A 21,858-nucleotide genomic window follows, 5' to 3' on the forward strand; every position below is an offset into this window, starting at 1 on the left:
CTCCCATGGCAAGAACTACCAATCTAGTTGGCCAAACCAAACGGATAATTCGAAGAGACTTGCAAAGATAACCAATCATACATAAAAGAATTCAGAAAAGATTCAAATATTATTCATAGATAGACTTGATCATAAACCCACAATTCATCGGTCTCAACAAACACACCGCAAAAAGAAGATTACATCGAATAGATCTCCACGAGAGAGGGGGAGAACTTTGTATTGAGATTCAAAGAGAGAGGAGAAGCCATCTAGCTACTAACTATGGACCCGAAGGTCTGAGGTAAACTACTCACACTTCATCGGAGAGGCTAGGATGATGTAGAAGCCCTCCGTGATGACGGCCCTCTTCTGGCGGAGCTCCGGAACAGGCCCCAAGATGGGATCTTGTGGATACAGAAAGTTGCGGTGGTAGAATTAGGTTTTTGGCTCCTGTTCTGATCGTTTGGGGGTACGTGTGTATATATAGGAGGAAGAAGTACGCCGGAGGAGCAACGAGGGGCCCACGAGGCAGGGGGCGCGCCCTAGGGGGGGCGCCCCCCACCCTCGTGACCGCATCTTTTGTTCCTTGGAGCAGGGTCCAAGTCTCCTGGATCACGTTCGGTGTGAAAATCACGTTCCCGAAGATTTTATTCCGTTTGGACTCCGTTTGATATTCCGTTTTCTTCGAAACACTGAAATAGGCAAAAAAAAAGCAATTCTGGGTTGGGCCTCCGGTTAATAGGTTAGTCCCAAAAATAATATAAAAGTGGTAAATAAAGCCCAATATAGTCCAAAACAATAGATAATATAGCATGGGGCAATCAAAAATTATAGATACGTTGGAGACGTATCAGGTATCACACGTGTTGGGGATCTGCTCGAAGCCGATGGCTTCTCATGGGACAAACGAAAAGTGCAGGAAATGTTCGCCCCGGATGAAGCTCAAGAGATTCTTTAAATACCAGTTTGGGGACCGGGGGTGCAAGACTACTAAGCTTGGAACTACACCAAGAATGGTATCTTCACGGTCCGCTCGGCATACCATCTACGCATGAGCCAGAAGAGGGTAAGATCCGGACGGCCGGAGTCTTCATCCTCGGTGGCGGATCACAAGTCTTGGCTGAACCTTTGGGGCACGATCGCGCCGGGCAAAGTTAAAATCCATATGTGGAGGTTGATTCGGAACGGGCTTGCTGTGGGAGCGGAACTATTAAGGAGGAAGATCAAGCAGGGTGTTTTTTGCACTGTGTGTGGGCGGGAAGAAACAAACTACCATAGATTCTGGGGTTGCGATCATTCTGCTAAGTTCTGGAAGATAATGCAGTCGGAATTGGGGGTATCGGTGGCGATCCCGCCGGAGTCAGCTTACTCCCAGAGTGCGTTGTCGAGATGGTTGATGTCGTGGTTCGCGGAGGCTACGGATGGCGAGCGAGCGGTCATGGTTCAGGGTGCATATGCGCTCTGGCTCGCGAGGAATAATGCACGCGATGGATAGTGGATCGAGGAGGCAGAGATGATAGTAAAAAGAGTCTTCCATCTAATGGGCGAGTGGCAATCGATACATGGCCGAAAGAGCAAGGAAAACACACCGGCGGTGGAGGAGAAATGGAGGCCCCTGGAGGAGGGGTGTGTGAAGGTAAACGTCGACGGAGCCACATCGAAAGGGGGGGACAGTGGTGGAGCCGGGCTGGTATTTCGGAACCATGATGGTGCTTTCTTGGGAGGCTTTTGCCATGTCCTTCCACTGGGAAGTGACCCCGCAAGGACTGAACTCCTGATGTGCAAAAGGGCCGCACAGGTGGCTGAGGAGCGGAACATTGCCAACCTACATATCGAGATGGACTGCAAGGAGGTCGTAAGGAGGTGGTATGTAAACTTCAAGGCACGCAAAAGGACTTCTCACCGCTGGGGCCTGTGGTGGAGGAGGTCAAGCGTCTGCTAGCCTCAAGGAAGAGCTGGAAGATTTCGTGGGTTAGGCGTGATGCTAATAAAGGTGCCCACTTGTTAGCTAGGGAAACAGTTTCAACTAAGTTAAGCAAGGTGTGGCTGCATGTGCCCCAAATTTTATTTTACAGACTATTTCAGACGAAATCCCCATATGAGGTGCTTAAATAAAGATGTGACTGAATTTCAAAAAAAAAATCAGTACCCTGAAAAAGTTCCAGTAGACACAAAAGAAAAGGAAGATGCAAACACAGTATCCCCGCAAAAAAGAAAAAAAAACAATCACACGACATTAACCGCGAAATGCGTCCGGACCGAGTGCGCGCCATCTGACCAGGTGACGGCGCCGTAAGCGTACCCCTTGCTGGCCCCAGCGCTCGCAAAACTCACCTCGTACGCCGCCGTCGTCCACCGCCTCGAGAACACCAGCCGCTCGGGCAACACCTTCAAAGACAGGCCCGCCGGTGCCTCGACGGTCGCCGTGTACGTGGCGTTGGGGGGGCCCACGTTCATGGCGGTGCGCGACACGGTGACCGCCTTCCCGGCCGCGAGCCTCGGCACGGAGATGGACGGGTAGTTGATGCCCGTGGCGATGAGATCCGGCGAGGGCGCGCCACGCGGGCAGGCGAACCCGGCGTCGCCGGAGACCATGCGAACGAGCTTGGCCTTGTAGCCGTAGTAGCAGAGGAAGTTGAGGTAGTCCTTTGCGGTGGTGTCGAACACCAGGCCCGGGCTGAGCGCCCGCAGCGGGCTGATCTCGCCGGCGCCCATGTCGTGTCCGGTCGCCACCGCGCCGGTGTTGCTCGCAACCGGCTGCCCGAGGTTGTTTCTCGTCGTCGCTGCAGCCACGATCGATCGCTTTGGTTAGAAATGCCAATCTGCTTTGCTTAAATTTGTCGAGACTACTAAGCTTTGCTTAAACCTGTGGTCATGAGAGCTGATCTGATCATGGACGGGGACCAGCCCGGGTGGGCCGACTTGACGAAGGCGCCGGCGCCTGCGACGTGCGGGCAGGCCATGGAAGTGCCGGACTTGATGGCGAATGCCGAGGCCTTGTTGCCGTCGGGGACGTCCGCCTTGTCTGTGGACGGCATCGCGGCGGCGAGGATGGTGACCCCGGGCGCCATTAGATCAGGCTGTCACCAAGAAAAAGAAACATCCTGTCAGAATGCAAGCTACTACAGTACTACAAATTAAATGCCAGATTGGATCTTTCTCTTCTGACCCATGCTGATTAATCATGTGAATTAATACTATTACTGACCTTGAGGATGGATTCGGTGAGACCACCAGGGCCGCGCGCTGAGAAGGACGCCACCATGGGCGCGGGCTTGAACAGCTTCACGTCCTCGGTCGGGAGGATCACGGCCGTCGGATTCCTGAACCAACCAGGGAAACATCCATACTTCCTTTCTGGTCAGTGGTCACTACTAGGCGTAACACGGAAGGAAAAACTCCGGTTGGGTTGGGTTGGGTGACTCACTTGGTGGAGTTGATGTAGTCGAGGATCTGCGCGCCCAAGTCGGCGCCCACCTGGGAGAAGGCGAAGCTGCCGGCATCGAACGGCACGTCCTTCTCCGTGTCGTCGATCAACACCAGCCCACTCGCCCCGGACCCCTCCGCCACCAGCTTCTTCACCCGCCGCGACACCATCGAGTTCGTGCCCACACACACTACGATCTTTCCGGCTACCTTCTGCACGTCCAACGATCCCGGATAACAGTTGCTGCAATGCAAATATGCAATACAAATTCGTGACCGACACGCTCAAAATTCATCCGTCTGCACACGTGACGCTGAGAGACGGACGCTTCAAAATGGTCTTGCTGTACCTTGCCTCGGACACCGGCGTGTACCGGCCTGCCGCTTGTGCTCCGGACACCAGAGGGAACCGGTCTCCGCTGAGGCTTTGGTTGGAGAAGTTGATGGCGACTCCCTGACATGGCGCCTCACGTTCAGGACGTCAGTCAGGTTGCAAGAACAAGAAGCATGGCAATGGCGACGCGTACCTTGACGACGTTCCCGTTGCCGAGGACGACGCTGGACTGGAAGGTGCGGTCGATGCTGGAAGCGGCGACGGTGAGGATCCACGGAGCGGAGTTGACGACCGTGTAGGGATTAGGGCCGTCGTTGCCGCCGGAGCAGACCACCAGGACGCCCCTCTGGTGCGCGTGGAACGCGCCCAGCGCGATGGGGTCGCTGAGGAAGTCGGACGCGAAGGCGGAGCTCATGCCGATGGAGATGGAGATCACGTCCACGCCATCGCTCACCGCGTCGTCGATGGCCTTGAGCAATGCAGAGCTAGAGCACCCGCCCATGGTGCACACCTTGTACGTGGCCACGCGGCTCGCGGGCGCGCCGCCCTTGGCCGCGCCCCGGGCCAGGCCGTAGTAGTCCGCGTCTGCCACGACCGTGCCCGCGGCCGTCGACGCGCAGTGCGTGCCGTGACCGACGGTGTCTCGCGGCGAGCCGGTCATCGCGGCCGTTACCGCGCCAAGGGAGGCGTTAGAGGACGTGGGCGCCGCCGAGCCGGGCTGGATGCCGTAGTACCGAGCCCCGATGAGCTTCCTGCGGCACACAATGCACGGTCGCAGAATTTAAGCCGTTGTGCACAACATGGCAAGTGTTGTTTTGCTAGTACATACTTGTTGCAGTTGCTCTTCTTGAATTCCGGGCCTTCCATGCACAGGCCTCGCCACCTCGCCGGCACGTCCCCCATCCCGGCGTCGTTGAAGCTCTGCGACTCCGGCCAGACACCTGACGACGTACGACATAAATCAAAAAGGGTTGCAGGCAATGCCGATGTCATAAGTCGCGCACGTACCGGTGTCGATGACGCCGATGATGACATCGCCGGAGGCACGGCGGCCGAGGCGGTCGGTGCGGAGGCCGGACTGCGTGTCGAGGAAGTCCCACGAGCGCGTGGTGTGCAGCTGCAGAGCGCGGTCCCGGAACACGGACACCACCCTCTCGTGGTCTGGTGGTGCAACAACCAAACAAAACAAAATTACCATCAACTCACTGGCGCACGATCATCATCACAACAAACAAAACCGCGACGAATGGACGGGAGGCCAGTCCGAACCGGACAGCGCGGCGGCCTCCTCCTCGGTGAGCTCGGCGGCGAAGCCCTCGAACGCGTGGTGGTAGCTATGCGTCAGCGACGGCGTGGATGGCCATGGCTCCTGCTCGCCGCTCGCCACGACGGACGACAGCATCTCAAGGTGGGCGGCGCGCACCGCCTCCACGTCGCCGGCTCCCGAGGAAGCGGAAGGACTCCCCATGTAGACGACATACGACTGAAACGATGATGCCCGTCAAACAAACCATGGCAACAATCGATCAACTCCTACCACTTCAGATATCGCATTTCAGGGTTCAGAGTTCAGACACATGCATGCATGGCCGGGTGCGATCTACGTACTATAACAGGAATAAGTCTACTGCTAGAGCTACCTCTTTGGTGTGCTGTGCTTCAGCTGAGAGGGATACCAGGAGGCGGTAGGCGAGGACGAGGATGACGAAGTGCGCGCGGTTCACCATTGATCCCTGCTCACTCCTAGTTTCCTGCTAGAAATGGAGTGATCGATATGATGCCTGCAGCATGCGCGCTGGGCGGGCCCAATTTGTAGCCTCCTTCCTTCCTTCCTTTTGGTTTGTTTATCGGAATCCGATTCATCTCAACCCTGACTGCTCTCTCTTTATCTTCCTTTTCTCTGGTGCTGCTGCTTTACCTCGCTTTTCTTTTCTTGTTGGGTCTAGTAGATATATAGAAGCTTCTCATGGAAACTGCTTTCTCCTCGTCGTCGTCGCTGATCGACCACATGGCCGTCTGAGATGATACCAAAATGCTGACAGATCGTTCTTCTTTTTCTTCTTCTGAAGAGATTGCTTGACACTGAGGGATGGAATATATGCGCTATGACACTCAGCCAGCCCTACTGTTGCAGCGATTCTCTCGGATGTAAAAGAAGGTTTCGATGCTTATATCTCAAGCTTTACTTAGTGCTTCTGCCCATGATTAGAGCTGACGAGTGAGCATTTGGACTCTACTGCTTCTTCACCAGTGGTTGCTGATCAGGAAGATAACTACTACTATATCACAAGGAAAGTGATGGATCGTAATGTCGGCCAAGAATCTTTTGCCGTGTCGTCGTGGTATTTAACCGCACATGTCGTTAAAGCCGCGCGGCAGTTAGGGGTGGACTAACGAGCAGCTCGGCTCGTTAAGCTTGTACTCGTTAAGCTCGTGCTCGTTAAGGCTCGGCTCGTTAAGCTCGTTAAGATTAACGAGCAGAAAACCCTGCTCGGCTCGGCTCGTTTGAAACTCGTTAAGCTCGTGAGCGCTCGCGAGCGCTCGTTAACAGATTATAATATGTTATGATATACATGATGAATGTGTAGGTATGGTTTCCAAGATGAAATATGGTGACTACAAAAAGAAATGAAGTAGTTTGTTGCCTCATATGTCGATTAGATTAAATAGATGGGCTGAGATGCTATAAAAAGTTTGTCACATAAGATAAAAATATGTGTTGTGTTGTTGCTAACGAGCTTAACGAGCTACTCGTGAAACTCGTTAGCTCACTCGTTACGCTCGTTAAGCTTAACGAGCTATAATCAATGATTGGCTCTGTTCATTAAGAAGCGAGCTATGAGCTTAACGAGCCGAACTATCGAGCGCTCATTAAGCTCACGAGCTACGAGCTTTTGGTCCAGCCCTAGCGGCAGTGCTAACCATGTCGGTGCTGCCTAGTGTTGGACAACGCCGGGGCAGGTCATTTTCAGGCACCTTATCGAATTGCCTTTGGCAGGTGACACTCGTTTTCTGGTAGTTGAGCTCTCACCTCAGGCAATACAAAGACACATTGTCTATGGTCTCAGTCGAGTGAGACTTAACCATATTGTCTATGGTCTCAGTCGACTGAGACTTAACCGTCAAGTGACATTAGTAGTATATAAGAAGAAAAAAAACTGAAAATAACTTTTTTGTACGAATCTCCATACAAGATCAAAGGAATATAGCATCGAGTGAGACATAACGAAGTCATGTGTTTCTTCTTTTCTCAGCACTGCTTCTCTTTTTCTCTCTCTTATTAAGGATTTGTTTCATACTAGTATTATTTTCAGAGCACTGCCTATTTTTCCTTCTTGCTTTGGTATGGCAATATCAGGATGATCTGATGATGACTGTTTAATTTTATACTGGGGTGGAGATCCGAGACGGGATCACAGTCAGAAATTCATTGCCACTGGAGATGAGATGGTGGGGAGCAAAGAGAGGGATGTGAGGTTTAAGAGTGTCAAGTGCCAGCACATAGCAAAAGCTTTTTTGCTCCATGACAATGGCGCATCCAGTTCTCGCTATTCGGCCTGCCTGCCATTCTGTTTCAGGCCTGCCTACTGACTGACCAAGCAGACCCAGAATCAACTTAAGTGGTGGTGTTCCTGTTCTTCAGTTATCATTTCAGTGGGAACTTGATGCATCGGAAGCTCCAGACGGTGAGTGTTATAAATAGACAGATAAAAAAATTGTTTCAGTTAAAATTGAACTGAGAAGTAGTAGATGACTGTAAAGAGTTTGAGGGGGGCGTACATTGTTGTTCTTGTTGTTCCTTCCTTGAGCATCAAGGGCCACAAAGGAGAGGGCTGGGTGCAGTATTCACATACTGGGCAGCGTAACCAACTGAGCAAGCAAACGGAGATTCGTTTGAGCTATCAAAGCCAGTGGAAACTCGTCTGAAAGTGCAGACTTTCAGCAAGCACGAAACCTGTCTGAAAACTGATGTTTTTGTTACCGAAGAAGGACCGACGTTCCTTTCAAGTTTTAAGCCACTGCATATTTGAGGGAAGATGGTGTCCAAGGACTAGTCGGCATTCCAATAGCATATTTGAAATAAATTAAAATTTTACAGAATAACAAACGGCAAAAAACATCCCAAAACTTGCTTCAGACAGACAGTTGTACAACATAGACTAACCACAGATAACAGCACATCAATCTGCTGCTATGGACACGCAAAAAGGTTTCATTATGGTAAAAAATTAATTGCATTATAACCGATTGCGTGTTTCAGAACAGAAAAATTGTACAAACGAAACAAACACCAATGCATTAGAGGAACGCAACACGTAGGTTTACAGAGGAATGGTACGGACCAGCTGTCCAACATCATGTGCCGGTCACACGTTCTTGAGCTTCTTCATCTTGGACGGTGGCCACCTGCCCTTCTTCCTCAGCCGCCTCTTTTGGACGAGCCGCTTGCGCCGCTGCCTCAGCTTCTTGGCCACCTTCATCCGTGCCCTCTGCTCCAGGATCATCTGCTGCTTGGACTCGAACGGCATGTCCTCGATCGAAGCCACTGGTTTTGGCTTCTCTGGTTGCTCTGCCGCATCAGTTGGACCAGCCTCTGCAGAAGCGTGGACAACCACGGGCATCTTCTTGGCAAGAGAAACATGGCTGACTGAGGCGCCGGTCTTGCACTGAAGTCTCGAGGCTACAAAGAAGAGCAATGACAAACGACACTTAGTAGGATCTTTGCTTACACCGATGTAAACATTGAAATTCTGAGCTTATGTATGTCACATGATTCGTAGCATATGTAATGTGCACCAGCAAAATTTATTGTGCTCTCTACTATCATTAGATGGAATTGCTACAGAAAAGATATGGCCTGTCTATGCTTACCTGATGTACACATTGACATACTGAGCTCATGTATGTCACATTGCTCATAGCATATGTAATGCGCAGTAGCTAATTTTAGTGTGCTCGCTACATCATTAGATGGAGCTGGTAAAGAAAACATATGGCATGTAAACTCAATTACTCGTCTGTAGCAACTTGCAAACCGCGAGCTGCCACGGTGTGCTTACGGATTTCATAAGACATCAAGTGTCCGTAGCGGTGGCCTATGCTCATAAGACAATTTATAGTAGCACTAAGTTTGAAAGGAGCAACCTTCTGAGGTAGTAAATGTAGGCTAGCAGAGAAAAATGAACATTCTTCCAAGAGACTGGTGCAGACAGATTGTTTGAATAAATTCCCGGGCGAGCCATTCCCATCGAGGACAAGCTGAAACGCCGCGACTAAAATTACGCACGCCCGGACTAATTCCTCCACCGATTTCGTTATCATATTTCGCGACAAGGGATCACCCAGTAAGTACTTGGCCATGGAACATCAACGAACGTACGGGACAATGGCGGGATGAGGCATAACGGCAGCTTACCGAGGTAAGGGAAGGCATTATTGCTGGCGGCGGTGGCGGTGGCGGTGGAGCTGGAGAGAGCTCGGGCACGAGGAGCGGAGGAGGGGGAGGGGGCGAGGAAGGAGACGGTGGGGGACAGGAGGAGCGCCATGGCTGTGGATTTGGGTTCCGGCCTATCCTATGCGGAGGAAGGCCACCTCTGCTGGAGGGATAAGCCTGTACAGGGAGAGTGCACTGCGGTCTGATCAGAAATCAACGGACAGAGTTAGTCGCGCTTGAAAAGGGCTGAGATGCTCCTCACGTAAGAAAACAATAAAGCACAGCATTTCATATATATATTTTCAACTTAATATCACAGCATTTGATTTCATTTTACCGTGGACGTATTATTTTTCAACTATTCTATGTGAGCGCACATGTTGTAACATGTTGCATGGCTATTGTTTTAGGGTTTTTTGGTTGCACAAATATCACCAAAGATGGCCACTTGATATGCATTTTAAATAGTGTAAGAGCATACCAAAACGTTTCTGACCGCTAAGAGCAACTCTAACATAGACACATATCTGCCAGCTAGCCTTCATATTTGGTGGTTGGACGAGACGATATAACAAGCCCTCCATCCATCCAAGTATTGGTACCACAGACATTTCAGGAGACACACTTTCTTTAGCCGCTGCCATTTGGTGTCACCCCTGCTGGCCGGACTGCTATGAGTCGTTCCTAGACTTCCCATACTTCGCTGCAGCCCCACAACTGTTTCTCACCATCTGGTCGTGCCACTCCTTCCACCGCTCGATCTCAAGGTGTTCGACGACTTAGGGCATCTCCAGCCGTTAGCCCCCCAGGAGGGGCAAAAAATCGCCCCCTGGGGACGCACCGGCGCTAAACCGCGCATTGGGGGCGTGATGCCCCCCAGTCGCGGCCCCAGCGGGTTTTTAAAATGTTCAAATTCGGCGCAAACACAACGCAAACACGGGCGAGTTCGTTCAAATTTAAACATATTTTACAAAAAAAAGAAAAAAACTACCGCGGGCTACCCCCGCCGTCTCCCTCGCCGCCCGCCTCGCCGCCCGCCCACGCGGTTCTACATGCCGAGGAGGCTGTAGAACCGCGTGTAGTCACCGCCGCCGCCATCATCGTCGCCCCGGCCTACGCCTTCGCCGTCCCTGCTGCATCCCTCCCCCGGTTGGCGCGGCGGGTTGGACGGTCCGGGGGCGTCGTCGTCGTCGCTATCGAGGAGGACGACACCGTCCTCGTCCTCGCGCCCACGTTTGCGGGCGGCGATCTCCTCCAGGGCCCGGCGCTGCCGGATCATCTCCTCGCGCAGGTAGTCATCGCGCGACCACCGCATGGCGTCCTCGTCGGAGAAGCTGCGCCGGGCTATCTCCTCGTACTCCGGGGGGAGGCTGGACTCCACCTTGGGCTCGACGAGGGCGCCGGAGCTGCGGGTACGCGCGCTGACAGGCGTGTCCTGGGGCTCCGGCTTGACGGGGCGGAGGTGGAGGCAGGGAGAGCCGTCGGACGAGGAGGAGGAAACCCTGGTCTCCATGCGCCTCGGCGTCCAGGAGCTTCCCCGGCGGCGTGAGAAGGACGGGGGAGCGGGGTACTCGAGGCGCGGCGTGTTGCCGCCATCGATGTACTCGAGGACGGACTCCAACGTGCGCCCAGGCACGCCCCACCACCGACGCCGGTCGGCGGCATTGAACCTGCCGGAGGGCACGACGCTGTTGGTGGCCTCGAACTGCTCGTCGTGCCGGCGACGGAAGTACGGCTCCCAGATTGGGCTGTCGGGGACGTACCGGGGCCCCTCCCTCGCCGCACGCGGCAGGGACGAGCGGATGCGTGCGATCTCCGCAGGCCGCGCCGCGCTGGTGGGTACCGGGGGCACCGGCACGCCGCCGGCGCTGATCCTCCACGCCCCGGGCACCCGCATGTCCGGCGGGACCGGGTACTCGGCCTCGAAAAGGAGGCGAGCCTCGTCCTAGTGCAGATGACGGCGCCCGAAACCCTTCGCCGCCGCGCCGTCTCCTGGGAAACGCTCGGCCATGCTTTCTCAACTGGTGACGGCATGAGGAGGAAAGGGGGAGAAATGAGCGCGTCGTCGATGGATGATCGGGATGAGTCTCTCCGGCGCGCTTGCAGTCGGCTTTTATAGGCTGAAAGTGCGTTATATCGACTAGAGGGGGTGAATAGGCGATTTTTATGAAAGTCTTCAAAACATGAGAGTTATGAAGACAAACAGCGAAGAGTATGCCTATTACTATGCAGCGGAAGTTAGATTACACTAGGCCAGCCATGGTCATGTATTCAATAGAGTGAAAGCACAATGACAAACAGCTTCAGTGTAATAAGGATCAGGCAGGAAGAAGTTATGAAGCCAAACAGATCATACTTTCACGTTGTGAAGACATAAAGATAAAAGCAAGCATGCAATGGCTTCACAATGAGTAACAGTAAGAGAAGGAAGTGAAGATAAAACCAGTGACTCGCTGAAGACAATGATATGTTGGACCAGTTCCAGTTGCTGTGAAAACTGTACGTCTGGTTGGAGCGGCTAGGTATTTAAATCTTAGGACACACAGTCCCGGACACCCAGTCCTGAACACACAGTTCAGGACACCAAGTCCTCACCGTATTCTCTTTGAGCTAAGGTCACTTAGTCCTCGCCCAATCACTCTGGTAAGTCTTCAAGGTAGACTCCCAAACCTTCACAGACTTCGTTCACTGGCAATCCACAATGTCTCTTGGATGCTCTGAACGTGACGCCTAACCGTCTGGAGGATTCACAGTCCTCAAGTGTAATAAGTCTTCAGATCACACAGACACGAAGACTTAAGTGATGCCCTATTTACTCTGGCTTTGGGTGGTTAGGGCTTTTCTCCTCACTAGGAATTTTTCTCTCAAAGGCTTCGAGGTGGGTTGCTCTCAAACGACAAAAGCCATGCACTGAAATCTGAGCAGCCAACCGTTTATGGTTGTGGGGGTGGGCTATTTATAGCCACTTGGCAACCCGACCTAATTTGTCCGAAATGACCCTGGGTCACTAAGGAACTGACACGTGTCTCAACGGTCACATTTCGAACTCTCATGACAACTTTACTTGGGCTACAAGCAAAGATGACTTGTCCGGCTCTGGACAAGATTCGCTCTCATTGTCTTCACTCGAAGACATAGGTTTTTGACTTAGGCATCACTTCAGTCATTCTGACTGGTTCTCCTGGACCCCACTTAACAGTACGGTGGTTCCTATGACTCAACACAAAATAAAAAGAACTATGAAAGATCTAAGTCTTCGAGCTACATAGGCTTCATAACGTATCTTCTTTTGTCATAGTATTCAATGTGAATCTCTTCATATACCACCTTTGTCTTCAATGTCTTCATACATTTTTAGGGGTCATCTCTGGTAGTAAAACCGAATCAATGAGGGACTTCTACCTGTGTTTTCCTGCAATTCTCACAAACACATTAGTCCCTCAACTAGGTTTGTCGTCAATACTCCAAAACCAACTAGGGGTGGCACTAGATGCACTTACAATCTCCCCCTTTTTGGTGATTGATGACAAACTAGTTGAAGTTTTCAACGGGGAATATAAAGTGTGAAGTTTGTAAAGGATAGGGAATTGTCTTCATAAGTTGCAAGGGCTCCCCCTGAAGATGTGCATATAAATTAATTTGCTTTTGGAATGCAAATGCACATGGCAGGTTGTACTTGTGGAGATCCACTTCAGCTTATGATGACAATCCACTATGCATGTGAAAGTATATGAAGATAATGACATGCATAATGGAAAATGGACGTCTGCAGAATGAGATAAGTGCGGAATTTATCGTCGCACATGCGGAATTTATCTTCGCAAACAGAGTGGCAAACAAGTAGCAGACGACCATCGAGTTTTAGTGTTTACAACTCAAAGAACCAAATGAAGCAAAATCAAGAGTTGTAAACACGAAGCAAAATATAACAAAACATAAGGCACCCGCCCATATTGACCCGCTTGAAGACTATAAACATCATATGCTTCTCCCCCTTTTGTCAGTAATGACCAAAAAGGTTTGAAGACATAGAGTTTTCTACGCGTTCCCAGGCGCAGCAGGGTCGGTGGAGTTGTTTGGCGGTGCAGAGCTTGGATGTGCTGGAGCAGGTGGTGGTGATGTAGCATCGTCGTCTTCATCAATGATCCTTGCAGTAACTGTGGCAGCATATGAAGAAAACTCAGAGTCTTCAAGTGATGGTGTGTTGCGCATCACAGCCCTTCTAGGAGGTGTGGTGTCAAACTTGAAACGTTCTGTGAAGCCATCCTCTTCAAGTTCAGCTTCAGTACATATCATTGAGAGCCCTTTCCATGTACGACGGCAGGTTTCGTGTGTAACGAAGGCATTCTTGGTGGCAAGGTTTCGAAGACGATTGGCATCCACCAAGAGGCTCTTCATCTGACGTTTTAGCCAGTCGTGATGCCTATCCTGCTTTTGGTGAAGGGCCACAAGAAGCTCTCGGTCAGTGAGGACACGAGCACGGTTCTTGGGTCTTGGAGCATTTGTGCTGTCTGTGGCTTCAGTAGATGCTGGTGCACGTGTAGTGCCAGCCAACGGATATACCCTGGATATGGCTTCAATACCTTCAACATTCTGCGTGAAGCTCTGGTGTTCTGCATTCTGAAGACTTATTGGTTGCTTGTCAGGCTCAGGATATATAACTTCAGCAGAGGTATCCACATCTGGCAAGAAGATCCGATGGTTTCGGGTAGAGGGCTGATACGAGATCGTAGAGTGCAGTTTGATCAGCCTCATCACCCAAGGAGCATAGAACTTCAAACCAAATAATTCTGATCCTGACGCTGCAAGTTGGCGTATGAAGAGATCATGTGTGTTGAAGCATTTGCCATGCAGGATATAGAATATGAGAGTCTTCATTGCACCTTCAATCTTTGCATTTGGAGAGTGCCCCTTAATGGGCCAGAGAGTCCGCCGGATGATGTGATATATGGTCCTGGGAAGGTACTCTAGGTCTTCAACGAAGAACTCAGTAGGATAAGGTGCATCATGAGGCAATGGCTTCATCATTGAGAGCATCTGACTCATATTGGGTTCAGGCCTCTGGAATATGCTCTTAATAGCTTCAGAATGTAGTTGACAGCCTTCCTCGAAGAATTCGCCTGGAGTGGGCAGGCCGGTGAGCTCAATGATATCAAATGCATTGGCTTCATGATAGACATTGCCAGTCATCCACTCCAGGATCCAAGTCTTCGGATCTCTGTTGTATCCTTTTATATGAAGGGTGGCATAGAACTGAAGCAGAAGCTCTTCATTCCAGTGCTCTTCATCAGTCACAAAAGGCAGCAGACCCACTTGCCTGAAGCAATCCAAAGCTTCCTCAAGACATGGCAGACCAGCAATGGCTTCAACCTCAAGGCGCTTGTGCGGGAAGATGCGGCCTTGGTTGTATAAGATGCATGAATAATAGCTGCGCTGAGAATAGCTCCAGAACCTATCTGATACAATCCTTTCCCTTGAATAGGGGTTCTTGGAGCTATTGAAAAATGTATTGTCTGCCTTGAAGTTGTTAATATCAAAGGAGCCAGGTGCTGATGCAGGACCTGGGAACCTTGGAAGCCTTGGGACTGGCTTCTGGACATGAGGCCTGTGCTCAATATGATAATCAAACTGTGGACCTGCAGCAGACTCAGGAACAGAAGCGTCAGGCTCAGTAGCTTCACTGTCTGCTGAAGCATTTGGTGGGGCGGGCTCCACATTGGCTTCAGTGTTTGTGGTGGCAGCCGCAACATTTCCTTCCTCCGCTTGTGTAGTTGGAGGGACAACTTCAGGCACATTCTCCCGGAGAACTGCATCTTGATGAAGCGGGGAAGTGGGTTCTGGTGGTGCTTCTTCATTGTCTTCGGCTGATGCAGCCGGAATTTCTGCAGAATGGACTTGAGGCCTTGGACCTTTGCGAAGCCTACGGAACGCAGACGACGCTTGTGGGGTTGGAGTGGGTTGGGCCTCAAAGTCTTCTTCCTCCTGAGGGCGATCCTCCCATGACTCATCTTGTGCCATTGGCGTCAGAGGACGACCAATACTGATGAGTTCGCTTGTTTCAAGCGGAGGAAGGGCTGCATCATCTTGTACATTGTCTTGGTGACCAATGTCTTCAGCAGCTGTGGGGTCGGCTACTAGAATATCTTCGGCTTCAGGAGCCTCTGTGGGAGTAGGCTCATGAACTGTCAGTCGTCTTTCTGCATTGGGGTGAATGACAGAGAGGGGTTCAACCATCAAGGGCTCTGTGGGAGCAGCCCGAGATTTCTTGATCTTGCGCTTCTTTTTGCCGGGGGCAGTAGGAGAGGCTTCAAAGCTCTTCCTTTTTCTGGCTTCAGCCTCTGCAGTTCTTGTCTTCTTTAGCTCTGAAGCTGTTGACCGGCTCTTTGGCTTCGAGCCAGTCATTGCAGTGGGGAAGACAATTTGAACCGCTTCTTGCCTAGGTGCCTCTGGTTCATTCACAGCAGGCTTCTTCTTCTTCTTCGCGGCCATCTTGGGGTCGATGCCAGGACGCCCAAGTGCCTTGCGCTTTTCAGCCTCGTTGTAGGCTTGAACACATCTTTCTGCCAAAGACTTCATCCGCTCACGTGAGCCCTGAGCTTCTGCACGCTTCTTCAAAAAAATTTCTTTGAGCTCATGCAGCATGGTTTTGAAGCTCTTCACTTCCTGCACGCTGAGCCTGGCCATGTGCTTCTTGAACTGAGCCTTTTCATGATCAATTTTCTACTTCAGCTCAACGATGCGCTGAGCAATGACAAGTTCTGAAGCAATTGCGCCTTGGAAGGCGACACTGAGGCCAACTGGCAGCTGCAGATCATTGAAGCTTATGTCTGATGAGTCAAACCATTCATCGATGAAGCTGTGGATGATGGCGACATCAAAGAGAGGCAGATTATTGAAGATTTCAGCTTCTTCTTTGCTTTTGATAAGCTGCTCTAGAGCGTCATCTCCCAGATTTTCATCGCTTGATAGATCAATGGCTTCGCTGCGCAGAATGGCAGCAGCAGTGAGCTCTTTGCCTGTTTGTTGCTGGGGCTCCTTTTCCTTCAGGGGCTTGGAGACGTGGGATACGTCTTCAGACTGCATACTGACTTCAGGAGGTGCAATTTTCAATGGCTTCGCCCTTGAGATTTTTGAGACAGGGGCCGGCTTTGAAGCTTTTGGTTTCTTTGTCTACTTTGGCTTCGGCACAGCAGGAGCTTCATCAGACTCAGAGTCAGCTGGAGGGTCATTTACGGCAGTCCCTTGGACTAAGATGTGGGTGATCAGGCCCTCAAGATTGGCAAACGGACCGATGACATTGGGTTCCGCGTCGCGTGTGCCATCTGCCCTTGGTGCGGAGGGACCAGGGTTGAAGTCTAACTCAAATTTCTTCTTGTTTAGCTTCGCTGACTGTTGGTCAAACTAAAAGTTGCGCTTGAAGAGATTGTCGTCACGACACCAGAGAAGTGACGACGAATGTGCATCATCAGGCTGTGGTCCTCGGACCATGCATGGGTAGAAGCCCTGAGCAATGGCTTCATCTCTGGTCTTGGGTACGAGGTTCTTGTATAAGATGTCCCCCCATGGCTTCTTGATGGCACTCTTTTCCGCATACTCCTGAGTGATGAAGCGGTATTTGAACCACTGTTCTGCCCAATAGCGTCGAATCCATTGGATTCGGGTCTTGCGCTGCCCATAGCTCTCTTCTGGATCTGTTTTGTACATTTCTGCCAAATCTTCAGGCAGATCTTTGGAAGTTCCCTCACGTCTCTGTCTGCCCCCCTTCCTTGCTGCTGCTTCTGAAGCCATAAACTTTAACTTGAAAGGCTTCAAAGGCTTTCTTTTTCTGGACCAACAGGAACTGGCTTCAGGAGAGGTTATGTGATGCTGTAGGAATTCTGCAAATGAATGCAGACTATGAGAACCGAAGGATTCTCCCACGGACATGTACCTGTGACAGCATTAAGGTGCGAGGGAAGGGGAAGAGGTCATATGCATTCTCAGAAGGTTTTGAAGATTAATCAGTTTAGAAGACATTGACCTCATCGTGCGAAGACATTCACTCATAGATAAGAAGTTGGTTCCAGATTTGTACGAACCCACAGATCAGTACAAGTGAGGAATCTAACTACTTTATGAAGCACAAGTGAATATACTAGGCATGTCATGAGATGCAGCGAGAGATCTAACTAGTGTGAAGAGAAACTTCTTATGGTAGAAAGTGACAGAACCATGAGATCAAAGGGGCTGTAAAAAGAAGTTTTATTTACCACACTGGAACTGCTAGACGGAAGGGAGTTGATGCCGAGCAGTTCAGTCCTCCATGCCCTAACTTGGCGACGGAAAACACCTACGGCGACGGCGGAGAGGACGATGTCCGCGGTCGGCGTGAGGACGGCGTTGGAGAGGTTGCGGCAGCGAAGCGCTTCGTCTCCGGCGTCGTCGAGTGCTAGCGGTGGCGCTAGGGTTCGTGCGAGGGTGGAAGAAGGAGATAATGACCGCGGTAAGTGTGAATTTATAGGCTCAGGGGCGGCACTGTGCTATTACACAGGTGCCCCTGGCGGTTCGCATTTGAGGAACGCGTGGCCAGTTAGCGGAAGTTTGGGGTTTGTTCCACGTCCCACGCACACCTAAATTGTCGGGCGATCGTTCCTGCTTCTCCGGATTTTATGTGGAGGAATGAGCATTAAAAACGGACTTTATGGTTGTCTCTATATCTTCAGCTGACAAGGACACAGTGAAGACATTCGACAGTTTCAATAGAATGCATATGACTTGGAGAGATAGAATTTGAGATAGAAAGCATAGAGAGATTAGGGTCCGATCACATTCACTTAGTTCAAAAGATTCAACCAAGAAGACATAGCTATAAGTGAATGCTGTAGAGGACAGAACACTAGTATGTATATATTTATATAATCAATGTGGTAAAGATAATCATGAAGACATGTTGAGTTCGAAGCCAAACCAAATGTGAAGATATTGCAAGGAAACGCCATGAGTGAAACACTTTAAAATGGAACGTTTGGTGGTGGCGTTACCCACCGTATAGGAAGTATTAGACCCAGACACGACGCACAATTATCATGGCGCTCCAAAGTCAAATTCCACATTAATGTATTCACACTTAGAATGTATGTCTTCATTGATTGAAGATATACTCTACTTTGTGTGTTGTACATCTAAGTCATCAATATGCATAAGTGTTAGGATGTGTGCCTGATCACAGGACATTTAAGGATTCCAAGATATTTAGCTCACACCGTAACTTGCAAAACCTCTTCTCATCCAAGGGCTTGGTGAAGATATCTGCCAATTGCTCTTCAGTGTTGACGTGTATGATATCAATGTCTTCCTTCACAATATGATCTCTGAGAAAGTGATGACGAATTTCAATGTGCTTTGTCTTCGAGTGCTGAACTGGGTTGTTGGCAATCTTGATGGCGCTTTCATTGTCGCAGTATAGTGGCACCTGCTTCAGATGAATGCCATAGTCCTTGAGTGTTTGCTTCATCCACAGAAGCTGAGCGCAGCAAGATCCAGCAGCAATGTATTCAGATTCAGAAGTGGAGAGAGATACACAGTTCTGCTTCTTTGAAGACCAACATACAAGTGATCGTCCCAGAAAGTGACATGTGCCTGATGTAGACTTGCGATCAACCTTGTCACCAGCATAATCAACATCTGAAAATCCAACCAAATCAAACTCTGAGCCCTTTGGATACCATAATCCTAGAGTTGGGGTGTGAGCCAAATATCGAAGAATTCGCTTCACAGCTAAGTGATGCGACTCCTTTGGTGCCGCTTGAAATCGAGCACACATGCAAACACTAAGCATGATATCTGGCCTAGATGCACATAAACAAAGCAAAGACCCAATCATGGAGCGGTATACCTTTTGATCGAACTCTTTACCATTGTCGTCAGGACCTAGATGATGTTTGGCTGGCATTGGTGTTGTGAAGCCTTTGCAGTCTTGCATACCAAACTTCTTCAGGCAATCTTTGAGATACTTCTCTTGAGATATGAAGATGCCATTGCGCTGTTGTCGTATTTGAAGACCAAGGAAGAACTTCAGCTGCCCCATCATGGACATCTGATATTGCTCTTGCATCATATATCCAAACTCTTCACTGTACTTCTGATTGGTGCAGCCGAAGATAATGTCATCCACATATATTTGGCACACAAACAGTTCACCATCATATGTCTTCGTGAAAAGAGTGGGATCCAGGGAACCAGGTATGAAGTCTTTGCTCTTCAGGAAGTACTTGAGTGTGTCATACTGGCCCTAGGGGCTTGTTTGAGGCCATACAGTGCCTTGTTGAGCTTGTATACCATGTCAGGATGTTTTGGATTTTCAAAGCCAGGCGGTTGTGCAACATACACTTTTTCTCCAATCTTGCCATTGAGAAAGACACTTTTCACATCCATTTGATATAGAAGTATGTTATGATGATTTGCATAGGCCAGCAGTATGCGTATGGCTTCAAGCCTAGCCACAGGAGCAAATGTTTCATCGAAGTCAATGCCCTCCACTTGAGTATATCCTTGAGCAACGAGACGAGCTTTGTTTCTGACAACTTGACCATGCTCATCTTGTTTGTTGCGATATATCTATTTAGTGCCTATAATGTTGTGCTTTCGTGGATCAGGACGCTTAACCAGTTCCCATACATTATTCAGCTCAAACTGTTAAAGCTCTTCTTGCATAGCTTGAATCCATTCAGGTTCCATGAAGGCTTCTTCAACTTTCTTGGACTCTGGTATTGATACGAATGCAAAGTGCCCACAGAAATTTGCTAGCTGAGTTGCCCTTGAACGAGTGAGTGGACCAGGTGCATTGATGCTGTCAATTATTCTGTCAATCTGCACTTCATTGGCAACACGAGGATGTATAGGGCGAAGACTTTGCTCTTGCTGATCTGTGTTGTTGTTGGGAGGAATGTCTTTAGACTGAGCAATGTCTTCATGTTGATCAGGTGCTGAGATGATAAGTTCTTCTTCAGGATGAGCTTCAGAAGGTATAATCTCTCCAGTTCCCATAAGCTTGATTGATTCACTAGCTGGAACTTCATCTAGAACATTTGGCAGTTGCTCTCTTTGTGAACCATTTGTCTCATCAAACCGCACATCCACTGTTTCAACCACTTTGTAATGGAAGAGATTGAAGACTCTGTAGGAGTGTGAATCCTTTCCATATCCAAGCATAAAGCCCTCATGTGTGCTTTTGGTGCAAACTTTAAGGTGTGGTGTGGGTCCTTGATCCAGCACCTTGCTCCAAATACTCTGAAATAACTGACATTTGGCTTCTTGCCAGTTAGGAGTTCATAAGATGTCTTGTTCAGAAGCTTGTGAAGATAAACACGATTGATTGTATGGCATGCAGTATCAATGGCTTCAGTCCAGAATTTTCTTGGAGTCTTGTATTCATCTAGCATTGTTCTGGCCATCTCAATGAGTGTTCTGTTCTTGCGTTCGACGACGCCATTCTGCTGCGGCGTGTACGGAGCTGAGAATTCATGTGTGATGCCCAAGGTATCAAGATATGTATCAAGACCAGTGTTCTTGAATTCAGTTCCATTGTCACTTCTGATGTGCTTTATCTTGGCGCCAAAATTGTTCATAGCTCGATTGGCGAAGCATCTGAAGACATCCTGCACTTCAGTCTTGTAAAGGATTATGTGCACCAAGTATATCTAGAGTAATCATCAACAATGACGAAGCCATAGAGGCAAGCAGAAGTAGTAAAAGTTGAGTAGTGAGTGGGACCGAAAAGATCCATGTGGAGCAGTTCGAAGGGTTGTGTAGTAGTCATGATTGTCTTCGAAGGATGTTTTGCCCTTGTCATCTTCCCTGCTTCACAGGCACCGCATAAGTGATCTTTCTTGAATTTGACGCCCTCGATGCCTATGACATGCTTCTTCTTCGCAAGAGTGTGGAGGTTCCTCATGCCAGCATGCCCAAGCCTCCGATGCCAAAGCCAGCATTCTGAAGCTTTTGCAAAAAGACATACTGCAAGTTGTGGTCCTGCTGAGAAATCTACCACATACAAATCACCTTTTCGATACCCTTCAAACACTAGAGACTTGTCAGATTCCATTAGTACTGGGCAACGATATTTTCCAAACATTACGATCATGTTTAAATCGCAAAGCATTGAGACAGACATTAAGTTGAAGCCAAAGGATTCAACAAGCACAACTTTATCCATGTGTTGATCCTTTGAGATTGCAACTCTACCTAGACCCAATACCTTACTTTTACCAGTATCAGCAAATATGATGTGGCTCTTGTCGGATGGACGTAAGGTTGAGTCCATAAGAAGGCTTCTTTTGCCAGTCATGTGATTTGTACACCCACTGTCAATAATCCATTCTGAAGACTTTGAAGTCGCTGGTGTCGTACCCTACAGTGCAGTTAGGGGGATAGACTTCACGAAGAGAATTGTGAAGCAAAAACATTTGACGAACCAGTGGGTTATGAAAACTTAGATCCAGATTAGGACTAATAGGGAGAGTAGCATGCGATTCAGGAACGAGGTACATAATGATGCCATTCGGGCATTTTATCTTGCGCCCTACAAGATTTTTAAGGTCCCCAGCAATAGCATCAAAAGATTTTGTTTTTCTACTGGAGACCTTTCCCTGCAAAAGAGAGTTAAGCTTTCTTAACCACCCACATCTTCAAGGGTGGCTTAGAA

General features: G+C 49.6%; 2 protein-coding genes across 3 annotated transcripts; both read right to left on the reverse strand.

Annotated features, from left to right (window-relative positions):
- Positions 1-1,964: 1,964 nt before the first annotated feature.
- Positions 1,965-5,671, reverse strand: LOC125543840 (CO(2)-response secreted protease-like). 2 transcript variants are annotated; one of them, XM_048707322.1, is made up of 10 exons: positions 5,383-5,671; positions 5,012-5,225; positions 4,751-4,903; positions 4,572-4,683; positions 3,936-4,494; positions 3,759-3,862; positions 3,410-3,652; positions 3,191-3,305; positions 2,849-3,062; positions 1,965-2,765 (listed from the first exon to the last, which is right to left on the reverse strand). In XM_048707322.1, the coding sequence occupies exons 1-10, from the start codon at positions 5,467-5,469 to the stop codon at positions 2,209-2,211; spliced, it is 2,358 nt and encodes a 785-aa protein (XP_048563279.1). In that variant the 5' UTR covers positions 5,470-5,671; the 3' UTR covers positions 1,965-2,208. The 2 variants fall into 2 exon arrangements, with proteins under 2 accessions (XP_048563279.1, XP_048563280.1); XM_048707323.1 differs by having other exon boundaries at positions 5,419-5,577.
- A 2,287-nt stretch (positions 5,672-7,958) lies between these two features.
- LOC125543841 (50S ribosomal protein 5, chloroplastic) lies at positions 7,959-9,389 on the reverse strand. Its single transcript, XM_048707324.1, has 2 exons — positions 9,159-9,389; positions 7,959-8,423 (listed from the first exon to the last, which is right to left on the reverse strand). The coding sequence occupies exons 1-2, from the start codon at positions 9,286-9,288 to the stop codon at positions 8,110-8,112; spliced, it is 444 nt and encodes a 147-aa protein (XP_048563281.1). The 5' UTR covers positions 9,289-9,389; the 3' UTR covers positions 7,959-8,109.
- Between the last annotated feature and the right edge of the window lie 12,469 nt (positions 9,390-21,858).

The sequence above is a fragment of the Triticum urartu genome, chromosome 3 (assembly GCF_003073215.2).
Source record: "Triticum urartu cultivar G1812 chromosome 3, Tu2.1, whole genome shotgun sequence".
In the NCBI taxonomy this organism is placed as follows: Eukaryota; Viridiplantae; Streptophyta; class Magnoliopsida; order Poales; family Poaceae; genus Triticum; species Triticum urartu.

Excerpts from the sequence above, each read along its gene's own strand:
- LOC125543841 (XM_048707324.1), bottom strand. The coding sequence starts at position 9,288 with ATGGCGCTCCTCCTGTCCCCCACCGTCTCCTTCCTCGCCCCCTCCCCC. Across the intron at positions 8,424-9,158 it reads TAATGCCTTCCCTTACCTCG|CCTCGAGACTTCAGTGCAAG; the intron begins GTAAGCTGCCGT and ends TCTTCTTTGTAG.
- LOC125543840 (XM_048707322.1), bottom strand. The coding sequence starts at position 5,469 with ATGGTGAACCGCGCGCACTTCGTCATCCTCGTCCTCGCCTACCGCCTC. Across the intron at positions 4,904-5,011 it reads GGAGGCCGCCGCGCTGTCCG|ACCACGAGAGGGTGGTGTCC; the intron begins GTTCGGACTGGC and ends TTGCACCACCAG. Across the intron at positions 3,863-3,935 it reads GCAACGGGAACGTCGTCAAG|GGAGTCGCCATCAACTTCTC; the intron begins GTACGCGTCGCC and ends GCGCCATGTCAG.